Source organism: Fulmarus glacialis, unplaced genomic scaffold (assembly GCF_000690835.1).
Source record: "Fulmarus glacialis isolate BGI_N327 unplaced genomic scaffold, ASM69083v1 scaffold12420, whole genome shotgun sequence".
Lineage (NCBI taxonomy): Eukaryota > Metazoa > Chordata > Aves > Procellariiformes > Procellariidae > Fulmarus > Fulmarus glacialis.
In genome coordinates, this window is record NW_009189621.1 from 1 (window position 1) to 11,579 (window position 11,579).

An 11,579-nucleotide genomic window follows, 5' to 3' on the forward strand; every position below is an offset into this window, starting at 1 on the left:
GGGGGTCGTCCCTCCCCGCGCCGACCTTTCGGTTTTGGGGAGAAACGCGTCCCTTTTACCTCAAAACCCTCTTTTTCCCCTCGGGAGAGTGCTCCGGGTCCCCAGTGAGGCGGTGTCTTACCGGGGTCCCTCCGGGAAAGGCTCGGTCTCCTCCCGCGGTGGAGCTGAAAAGGAGAAGAAAATGATGATTTTTTTTTTTTTTTAATTGAGTTTTCAGAGGAATTTGGCGTTTTAACAAGGAAGGATTTGGAGCGGGAGGAATGGGAGTCGGAGAGCGGGGAAGGTGGAGGCCCGCGGTCTCCTCGAACCCGAGGGAACGAGGCTGAAACGTTCGGGAAAGGGTTTATTTATCATATCAAATTCCTGCCCGCGTCTGGGGCGCAAAGGGCAGATTGAGGCTTTTTCCCTCTTTTTTTCTCACAGGTGTGGGGACCGAAGGGCGCGTCCGCCTGGTTTCCCCCAGCAAAGATCCCCCTCCGGCCCGAATTCGGGGCTCGCTTGTCGCGAGCGTGCCAAAACACACAGCACGCTGCGGCGTGGGGGCGGCTCTTGTCCGTCTGTCCGTCCGTCTGGGGTTTACTCACTATTTTGGGTTCAATCCCGCTTATTTTTTTGCAATTTCTATCCGTTTATCAGTGGGGCGATGCATTGCTGGACAGGGCAATGTCAGCTCCTTTTCTGCTGGCCGCGCCTGGCAGAGTTTGCGGAGTTTTGTGGCCATCGCTTTTGCTTCCCAAGCCTTTTCCTAGTCTAAATTAATGAAGAATTTTTCCAGTCAAGCAAATATTGGTCAGCGATGGGGAAATGGCTGAACAGCAGCCCTCGGGGGGGGGACATGTTCCCTCGCCGGGCAGGTTCCCAGCGCTTCACCCGCCGGTGTCTTGCTTTACCTCCGCCTTTGGCGAGCCTTTTATTTTGGGATGAGAGCTTGGTTTTGAGAGGGAAGCGGTCTCCAAAATGGGTAGAAAATCAAGGTGAGGTGGATTTTCCTTTAGGGGAGAAACTCTTGATTTTTGGTAGAAAGCAAGAAACCTCATATAAAGGTTCCCATCTGCTACGCTCCAGCAAACCCCCCCGCGTCTCTGTCACAGCCACCAGCAAGGCACCCAAATTTGCGGCCGGTAACGGGGACAATCTCCACGCACGGGACTCTGCGAGCGCTCAGCGGCTTTGGTATCTCCGGGCGCGTGGAGCGTAAACTCCTCATCGTCAGCTTTGTCCCCCTTGCGTCAGGGCGACCGCCAGCTCTGGGTCTATTTTAGGATAACGAGGGGTCACGGATTTTTCTGTGTGTATTTTGCCGGGAGTTGCCTTGCTTTGAGTTTTTGCCCCACCGCAATTAAACTGCTGCGGAGTTTTGCGATTATATCAGCCGCAGGTAACAGGGATCAGCGCTGTGCTTTTTGTAACCACCTCTGCTTTCCTTCTGCTCACCCATCTGCCGTTTATGCATCATCTTGCTTCCTTTTTTTTTTAATGTTTTCTAGCCATGTATTTGTTGTTCCTTTCTCTCCTGTTTCTGCCCAGTGAAGTGTTTTGAGGACCTTCAGTGGGGAGAAAGTTATAAAAATACAAGTTATCGGTGAAGCAGCTTGTTGCGTAGAAGGATTTTGCGTGCTCAAACCATCCTCCACAAACAGGCAGAATTACATTTACCAAACTTGGTGGTTTACTGCCGTTCTTTACTGCTATTTTTCCATAACCAAGGTGCACGTTGCATTAAAGCGCAGAAGAGAGGATGAATTTAATAATACGGGTTGTGCAGGGCGGAGTAAACCACAGCTGTTAATCCCGGTCTTATTCTCAGCTGTTTTGTGAAATTAATTCTGGGTGCTGCAGTTTGGGGTGGAGGTGAGCAGGGGGCGGCGAGGTTTCCGAGGGGTGGCTGCGGTCGCAGGGCACGGAGAGCGGCATGAGATAACGGGGACGGCTGCAGGCGGGCTGTGGTGATAAGAGGAGCTGGGCGAGGGAGGGGAAGTAATTCAGCTCGCTGCGGTTTCCTCCGCGCGTCGAGGCGGTGGCGTTTCTGGAGAGGAGATGGGGAGGCTCTCGGCAGAACCGCGTTCTTCTGGCAGCGCCGTTATTTCCTTCGTTTCGCTCTTTTTACACACCATGCGTCTCCTGTCGTTGGCTGTGCGTGGCCGTGCACAGGAAGATTTAACAGGTTCTGGGTTTGGATTGATTTATGGTTGCTGGTGGTATCTAGCACTCTTGATTTGGGTTCCTTGCTCCGTAAGGAGGTTCTACGCTGTGGCATCATGCAAAATCCACACGTCGTGCGGTCTCAGTGCCTGCATCCCTGCCCAGGCCACCTCCAGAAGAGCCCGTGTCCGGCACCTGGCCAGCCCACAAGCTCGCCTTCTAAAATATGCTACAAACCAGATAATCAAAACGCAGCAAAATTAAATCAGTTTGTTTTAACAGCAGAGCGGAATGGGTCAAAAGCGTATTAAGCCGTGCTGCTAATGGATGTAGAGTGAGTGCTGGGTGCTTGATTCATTGTGTGAGGTGTTAAGGCCGAACACTCATAAATCCAATCCCAGCTAGATGACAGAGGTAAAACCTCACTTAAACTTATTAACTTGTCTCTTCCAAAGTGTCTGCGCAGGGAAACTGCCATTTAAGATTTGCACGTGCAACTCGGATTTATTACAAGCTTGCTTTCTCTGCGGGCAGCGGCGTTACTGAGTCAGGCCGGGCGGGACGCGTCCAGTAATGTGAGAGGATGCGCTGGGACTCTTCCCATCACAAGCTAACCTTAATTATGCCAGTAATGTCTTGCAAACCATCGGAGTAGAGACTGCATGCTTTAATATAGCTTGCGAACAGACCCGGGTTTGCTTAGGAAGGGACCCAGTCTGGTGCAATACTGCTGAGGCTGTTAAGTGTGTCGTTAATGAGAAGGTAGGAAGCTCGTGCTTGTTTCTAATTGTGTGTGTTTCTCTAATTCTGATGGCTCTGATTGCTGTCGTACGTGGTTGTTCTTATTTCTGCTTTTTCTGTCTTGTCTTACTTTGGCACCACCGCTTTTAGAGTGCATTAGTGGGATTCTCTGTAATATTTCTGAGTTGCTGCAGTACATCAGTGAAAGTCTGTAGTGTCTTCCAGACCTTAAGACGCATAGTAATTGTTTTTTTTCGATCTTCTTTTTGGATCTGCTACTTGCGATAGCATTGGGTAGAGCTGTAGCCCATCCACGCTGGGCCGCGAAAGCATCTCCCACGTGGCTCTGCCAGTCCCGACCTGCGGCAAACCTGTTGTTGCTGAACCGGTCCAGACCCAGAGAGACGCGGTCTTGCTAAATGAGGTGGTAAACGTGAAATTCGATCGTATGCCCGACGGGTTTAGGCCGAGTTCTTCAGCGCTTCTTGCTTTGGACTCCTGCCAGGGGTGGGAGGCTGTTAAACCGATCTGCCTAGTCTCGTTGCGCTCCGATGAAGGCACAGAAATCTTGATGTTTAGCAGATACCGTTTCTGGGAACTTTTGTTCCCATAAAGCACATCTTTATTTTATTTTTCTTGCTTCCCTGTGATTTAGGACATCTGTAGGTATTACAGATCTAATGTTAACAGAAATGTTCCCATGGTGATTATTCATTTTTGTCTCAATATGTTTTTATGTTTAATCTGCAGACCCCTTGTTAAGTCAGATTATCATAATAGAAAATGATGTGACTTTGTGTTTTATAGTCAAAAGAAGTTAGTTCCCCGCCATGGACTGACTGCAGTCTTGGGAGTGGTGTCTTTGGGTGCTGAACCTTCGAGTCTGGATAGAGTTACATCACTGACATAAACTGGAAATCACTGAGCTAATCATTAAGGTCCCTTTAAAACTGGTTATTCTTGGGAACTGTGTTGTGGGAAAAGGCAGAGATCATAGGTATTGGACTGGATCATCCATGGATCAATCCTGATTGACGCTGCCAGCATGTGTGCAGTGGGTCCTTGGTCAGTAGGTGCTGACTTGGGAGGAGATAACGCTGTAGAAGACGGCCATGACTTGTGTAATCATAGAGATTGGATTTTGGAAGCGTGTCGCAAACGGCCCTGGTGCGAGGCTTTCTTTCTGTTTCTTGGCCTCTAATTAAGAGAGACCAGCCCTTCTCCGAGGTGCTGGGTTTCGAGAAACCACTGCCGGGTTTCGGTAAGACCAACTCTGCGTCGTTGTCCAACCACTTACTTTGTTGAGGTCTTTCTGTGCCTGAGGTAGAGGTGCTTTGGCAGGGCCTGTCCGTGGTGAGAATTGCACACCGTCCCTTCTGAAGCTTGAGATGGGTCCAGAGGATTTACCAGAATGCTTTCCTAAAAAAATAAAAATTAAAAAAACCCAAGATGATGTTTGCTTTGTCACGCGTGGTGTTTTTCACTGCACTCTCTCCATGAACAGATAGTCTATGCGGAGCGGCCTCTAACTGACAACAACAGATCTTTGGCCTCCTATGGCTTGAAAGATGGGGACGTGGTGATTTTGCGACAGAAAGAGACCGTAGAGCCGCGGCCCTCCATCCGTTTCCCAGGTGAGAAAGGATTTGCGCTGACTTTTGCTCTGCGAGTGCAAAGATCTCAATATTTATCAAACACCAACTCCGTCTCTTGTCTCTTTAGTACCTCGCTGGGCAAAACACTCAGGAAGGGAGGGTGGCTAGGGGTGAGGCAGGGGGCTTTTAAAATTAGCTAAAGGGCTTGTTATTTAATTTTTTTTTTATTCTAAGGAGGCGAATACCATTTTACTGTTCTTTTGGGAAAATACAGAGAAAGCAAGGAAGGTAACTGGTTCAGAACAGCAATTTTTGTAAAGGCATGTGAATTTTCATACGACCGCTGGTTTCCTTCCCGCTCAGTGTGATGGCCCAATAATGCGCGGTCTGTGCGTCTCAGACACATGAAAAGGCTGTTGCGATGTGCGCTCTGAATCTCTACTGTGGCAAATACCCAGAGAAGCCGCATCTTAACAAACCCGGTTGCGCAATCATGCGTACATGCGAAAGACTCCTCAGACAGCATCTGCGTGGGGCCCGGCTCCTGTGTCCTGCCTTTGTCCTAGCAAATCCCCCATCATAAAATATCGCTGGAAAAGAAGGTACTGCTGGCTGAGAAGGGTGTGGGAGCGTTGCTTGACATCCTCGTCCTCCTGCCTCAGCTGGAGGATGGGTACCTGCAATGCAGGTCTGCAGAAATGTTACTTTTTTTTTTTCTCCCCTGCTTTTTTTTAATCCGAGAGATTCAGAAGTGCCTTAGAGACACTGGGTTTAGCCTTGCGATCCCTCCGTGTGGTATTCACGTTTGTGAAGCTGGAAGTAACTAGTCTGCAATTCAGTAAGTGCATTTCAGGGGATAAAAAATGGGCCAGATAGATGGGTAGACCAGTTACATAAATACGTGCTAGCATTCCTAACCCAGTAACCTGAGTACGTGGCTGTGCTTCCGACATGAATTGCTATTCGCAGAATCCAGTCTAATACTGTATACTGTAGCATTAAGATTGGCTCATCCTTCCTGCAGTTTTTCCACTGCGTTTTTCAAGCAGAATTATAAACGTGAAGCGCCGACACGTCTGACCTCTTTTTCCCTCAAGGTCTGCCGAGGATAGACTTCAGCAGCATCGCGGTTCCTGGGACGTCCACTCAGCAGCATCAGCCACCAGCACAGCGTCTTCGCCCGTCGCCTCCCGATGCACCTTCGTTCCCTCAGGGTTTGGACAATCCGGCGCTGTTACGGGAGATGTTGCTTGCGAATCCCCACGAGCTGTCCCTGCTGAAGGAGCGCAATCCGCCCTTGGCGGAAGCGTTGCTCAGTGGAGACCTCGGTAAGTTGGGGTTTTCATCTGCGGGAAGTGTTTTTAAATCCATTTGAGCTCAATTCTAATAAAAGGCAGCCACAGGTTTTTAGCTAGCTGGGGTGTTCGCTGCCAACTCACTGATGATGCTGATAAAAGGTGCCAGTTGGGAGTACTCAAGGCAGAGTTCCTCTCCTTCTAACAAGACTGTTGCTGGCAAGTTGGGCATATTTCTCCTGCTTGGCTTTTTTAATATCCTCTATCCCCTACTTTGAAATATCAGATGCACAGATAAGTTGAGTTTCTGTGAAGACAAGTGGCTCAGCTCCCGGATTTTTATGCTAAGACTCTCCAATGCATGTTTTCCAATAACGGTGTTGCGTTTGCTGCATCCCAGAGCCCACCGAGACCTCAGTAAAGAGCAGTACACTGTAAAACCAACTCTGTCCGTAGTGATTAGCTGCTATGGAAGTGGATGTCAGAAAGGGAGAGGAAAAGGAACAAGCAAATAGTGTCTTTAGGGAGCTTTTTCAATAGGAATAGTCATAAATGTTAAGTTTCTGTTATCTTGAAAGTGTTCATGTATTTTGGGCACAGTTGAAGCCTAGTACTGCGTCCTTCACTTCCTCTGCAGGTGAGTAGCTGATGTTGGTCCTTCATTCTTCATGTGATGAAAGCTTTGAACTCTAGTGTCCTTTCAGTATGAAAACAGAGTGGTGTTTTGGGCATCAGAAGATGCGCCTCTAAACATCTGCAAGATGTTAGTTAGGAAATAAATCCTGTGGAGTTTGGGGAAATGAACGAAGAGAAGGAGCTTCTAGCAGGAGACTTTCTCCACATCCAAGGTTACATCCTAGTGATTTCTCTCTGTCAAAGGAAGCTAGAAAGGAACTTGCATGGATATTGTCAGCCTATCTCATTTTTCAATTCTGACTTTAGTTCATATTCAGAGTTAAAACCGTGTCCTTTGCGCTCTCAAGCTTCTTCACACCTCTTGCAAGCGCTGTGTCTGTAGCGCAGGAGTTTCTCCCATCACCTTGAGAAGATACGCTGCTCTCAGGACAGAAAACGAGGTTAAGCCCAAGACACCCAGAACTGGCTCATCTGCTGATCTGTCGTGTCTCATTGTGCACATTAAACTTTGAATCAGATGTGCTTTTGTAGTCCCAAACCACCACAGTGGGCTGTCAGAAGGAAGTGGTTTGATCTGGTTCTGCTCTCATCGTTCTGTACTGCTACTATCGGTATTTGGGCACAGATCCAGTTCAGCTCTGGCTCCGATGCCCAAATACACACATAGATACGTGCCATGTGACTGTGCTGGATGCACCTGCTACACAGCTGCCTAATTTAAAAACAAACAAACAAACAAGAAAACATACCCAATGCCTTCCTGAACATGTAACAGCCTTTGAGCCAGAGAGCTTCTTCATGGGAACTGCGTTTCTGGAAGCAAACCCACAACCTTCTCTGTTTACAGAACTTAATTTATTGCCAAGTCCTTTTGGGAATGTATGTGATCACATCCAAGCAGTGAAAAATAGCCAGAGGCCATCCAAAAAGCGGGGATCTAACGTCCTTAAAACGTGTGGCCAGATTTGTGAAGCAGGTGTCCCACTTAGGACCTCTTGATTTCAGTGGCAGGCATTCAGCTTTAGGGATCAGAATGTCTATGTCTTTGCCTATGTTGCTTGGGTTTAAAGTAAGTTCTGTGGTTAGCCTTTCTATGTCTTACAATTTTGCGTTTGCTCTTTGCTGGATCTACAGACTGTTATTTTACTGGGGATTGCTGAGTGCAAAACATGATAGATTTTGCAAGCTGTTCGTGTAGATGGGCCGTCTTACTGAGAGCTATGAAATCTCGCTTCTATCCCTGTCTGAAGCTTTTTCAAAATACACATGCACTCAGGCTTCTCGTTTGAATTGTGCAAGTTCTGTAGTCCTAATTTCTGCTTCGGGTCTCACTTATCTGCTGGTTTTGCAGCTGGTTTTTTTGGAGTATTGTGTAGGCAATTCTTGTTGCAATAGAAGAATGAATTCCTGTTTTAATGGCAGCTCTTTGTTTTAAATATTGTTGTCTTCATGTTTTTTCCATTTTTCTTCCATATAAAAATGTATGTGCAAGGAAATTGAGTTTGATTGTGCTGAGTTTGGGTATCAGGCACAAGGGGAAGGAGCTCTGTCCAGTTGCTTTTCATCTCAGCGGGTTCCCAAGTTTGCCACTGATCCTTTGAGGTCCATCCGTGCTGCCTTCAGATGAAGCCTTTTTTGTGTGTGCTGCTGAGTCTACCCCTGAGAGCACGCTGGCATAAAAAGAAGTGTTTGCTGTGCCAGAACTCGATTTGTAAGAATAATTTCCAGTAAAAAGGATTTCTGTATCTCCTTGTTACTGCAGAGAAATTCACCAGGGTGTTGCTGGAGCAACAGCAGGACCGAGCCCGGCGGGAGCAGGAGAGGATCCGACTCTATTCAGCTGACCCTTTTGATCTCGAGGCGCAGGCCAAGATAGAAGAAGACATAAGGTAGCAAACCAAAGTGCTTGCAGGCTTTGGAGGTCTTCATGGTGCTTTTTTTCCACAGGGTGCTTTCATCCATGGTGCTTTTTTCCTTGGAGGATGCAAGGAGTGTGTTTAGATCCTGCCTTAAGATGTTTCCAGGGCAATGCTCTGAGCCACCTTTGCATGTGGGAAGGTCGGGAATCGGGGACATGTAAGCACACTCCATCCTTTAGATGTATCCAGTTGAGCACGGACCGTGAGGTGGCAGCACCGCTGTCCATGCGTGTGATGTCCCAGAGCTGTCTAAGCTGGTCTGCTCTGAAACAAGAGCACTTGTGGAAAGCACTTAGCCGAGACCCTCTTGAGAGGTGGCACTTGGGTGCCTCGGGCGTGTTTTGAACTGGAGAGCTGGGCCTGTGTTAGTCTCTAAGCTGAGCTCTCTGCACAGCAACGTGGTGTCATTTCTCCCAGCTGCCTTTGAGATTTGGTTTTGCATACTGCTAATTGTTTTGTCTCTCTAGCTAATTCCAGACTCTGAACATCACTGCTGTCAGAAGAGATGTTCTGTAGAAATACATTCTGCTCATCAGCGCTCGCTCCCTCTTGCTGTCTTCCAAATGTAATTGCATTGGGCTGAGACTAGGTTTCTTAAATTGAGTGATAAATCCTTGAGTCAAAACATGACTGGTGTTTTTTTCGCCGATAAAGAAATGTCTTTGTGATATGGGCTCATAGTTGGTCATAACCAAAATTCATTTGTGATAAGAGTCATTCTTGCATTATGACTGACAAGGTGTTGGTGCTGGATAAATGCTTAGCTTAGCAATGCAGAAAAATATACATTTGTAGATAGCAAAACATTGCTCGGAGGCATAGGAACGCTTTCCTTCCTCCATAGATGAGGTGACAGATAAAGGTGATGTGCCCAAGGCTGTGCAGCTGTTAGGGAACAGTTTGGGCATCTAGCAGTCCCCAGATTTCACACCCCACTTAGTTTCTCTGAAATCCTTGCTTAATTGGATGCGCTCTGCCCAAGATTGATTGGAAGCTATTGCAAGCATCGTATTTTTTGAGACACGTCTCTGTCCTTCAAGTGGAGAGAGCATCAAGCACAGAGAAAACAGAATAATGGATTTGACAAGAAAACAAACTGAAGATTAACCACTGTATATCCAATTTAAGCTTAAATAATAAAAGACAGGACAACGTGTGGCTCTTTGTTTCACGAGTATATGAAGCGGGACAGACTGGCAGTGGTGTAGCAGGGTGCTTTAGCTCCCAAGCAAGCCAGGTCTCAGATGCCGTTAGCTGTTTGCGTCCCCCACCAAGAAACCACGTCTCCCCATCTTGTTGTGGGAAGGCTACCACAGTACGGGAGACGGGTAAGAGAGGAGCTTGGGGTTTTTCCCCTTCCCCTACTGAGGAGGAAAAATGAGATGGCATCAGAATTGGAAGCTCTTTTCCCTTTTTGGTAGATAAAGCTATTTCAGATGCAGTCGCTACGGATACCCACCGCTTCCAAGATTACTGTAGGGGCCGTGAGGGGCTCCTTGAAGAGTGTTTCTTCTGTAGAGTTGAATTTGCAGTGAGGGCTTGTGCTCATGGTGGTGTTCTCGCTGTGGTTTTGCTCACCTCCCTCCCTTCCTGTGCCTGGAAGAGGAAAGATACCAGGGAAACGTTGGAGGATTTTAATGTTCAGCTGCTGTGTGGGATTCCAGCGTTGTAGCTACTGGCAACATCTTCATCGTGTGCCCTCAGCGCTGTATTTTAGAGTGACTAATAAATACGCAGGTTTTTTGCTCACAAGTTCTCCAGGTTAACTCTGTGGTGACAGGTTTCTGTTGCAAACAGAAGGTTGTCAGGTGCTGTTGTGTGAGTTAGGCAAGGTGTTGGAAGGAGCAGTCTTCATGGCTGCTGGGGAGCCGACTTGGTGTCTCTGGATTAAGCCAAGATCATTACTAGCAATCCCTCTGCTAAGAAGGCTATGTTTAGCTAATGAAGCAGTCTTTGTTGTGGTTTAAACATGGTGTTTGTAAGGTGAGCTGCAGCGGGTGGGATTACCAGATCTGTTTGTAAGTCAGAGGGATACTTAGACGGTTTGGCTGATGGAAGGTCTGATTTTTCTCTCTCTTGTCCATTATATTCAGGCAACAAAACATTGAAGAAAATATGACGATAGCAATGGAAGAGGCCCCTGAGAGTTTTGGGCAGGTGGTGATGCTGTATATTAACTGCAAAGTCAATGGACATCCAGTGAAAGCCTTTGTTGACTCAGGTGAATTGCCCCCATTTTCATCTCTTTCTCTGCGCTCTCCTTTCCTTCACCAAGGGAGACTGTAAACGTTCCAGAAGTTTTGCCCAAAAATTCCATAATAAAGCATTGCATTACAAGATTTTGAAGCACCTAATTAAAACCTGAGAGCAGCCTGGGCATTGTTTAAGGTGAACAGAGCAAATTGTTGAGAGAAGCAGTTCGCGTGAGTGCTTGAACACCCCAGATCAAGGCTCCTGTGAGAATTTCTGGGGCTGCGATGCCAGAAAGGTCACTGCCACATGTGTATCTTATCTCATTTTACAGACGGGGGGGATTTCGCATGCCTTTAATGCTGCGCTTCCCATCTGCAGCCTTAAAGGGAAAGTACTTGGGGTTATTCCAGCTCTACAGTAATACGTACAGTACTGTCGGTGCTGATCTGTGTATACACAGTCAATTCAACGCAGTGGGATTCACAGGAAGCCTTTATGCCCTAATGCAGTTGCTGATGCAGTGTGGTTTCCCGGCTGCTGAGTGCAAGATCTTAAGCCCTTCCAGGAGAGAATTTTAATTTGTGATGAGCTGTCAGGATTTAACACCAATTCTGTTGCTGGTAGGTGCCCAGATGACCATCATGAGCCAAGCTTGTGCTGAAAGGTGCAACATAATGAGGCTGGTAGATCGGCGATGGGCTGGCATTGCTAAAGGTGTAGGGACGCAGAAAATAATTGGCAGAGTGCACTTAGGTAAGTACTGGCATTCTTCTTGGGGCAGCTTTAGCGGCAGTTTGACTGCATTTCCCACAATCTTGGCACCGAGGAGCATCTGGTTTAATTGTTAGAAACTCCTGCAGAGTAAAATAAAAGTGCATCTGCAATATGTTCATTTGACTCGAGCATGGTACTCTGGCTTCTGTCTCATTTAATGCATTTTTAATGGAATTACCTTAACACTTTCAGGTGAGGGAGTCCTCAGCTCAGAGGATGTGTTCACTCTGGGTGCAAGAAACGGGGCTAATGTGAAATGGAGCTGGACAAGCTCGAGAAGTGGG

The 11,579-nt window shown here is 47.4% G+C and overlaps 1 protein-coding gene across 1 annotated transcript; it reads left to right on the top strand.

Moving 5' to 3' along the window:
* Positions 1-423: 423 nt before the first annotated feature.
* Positions 424-11,274, top strand: LOC104070756 (protein DDI1 homolog 2-like; the record flags this gene model as incomplete). The annotated part of the gene is made up of 6 exons (XM_009582827.1): positions 424-555; positions 4,388-4,517; positions 5,576-5,806; positions 8,172-8,298; positions 10,422-10,549; positions 11,146-11,274. Coding segments are annotated over 6 exons (877 nt in total), but the record flags the coding sequence as incomplete, so codon positions are not given.
* Between the last annotated feature and the right edge of the window lie 305 nt (positions 11,275-11,579).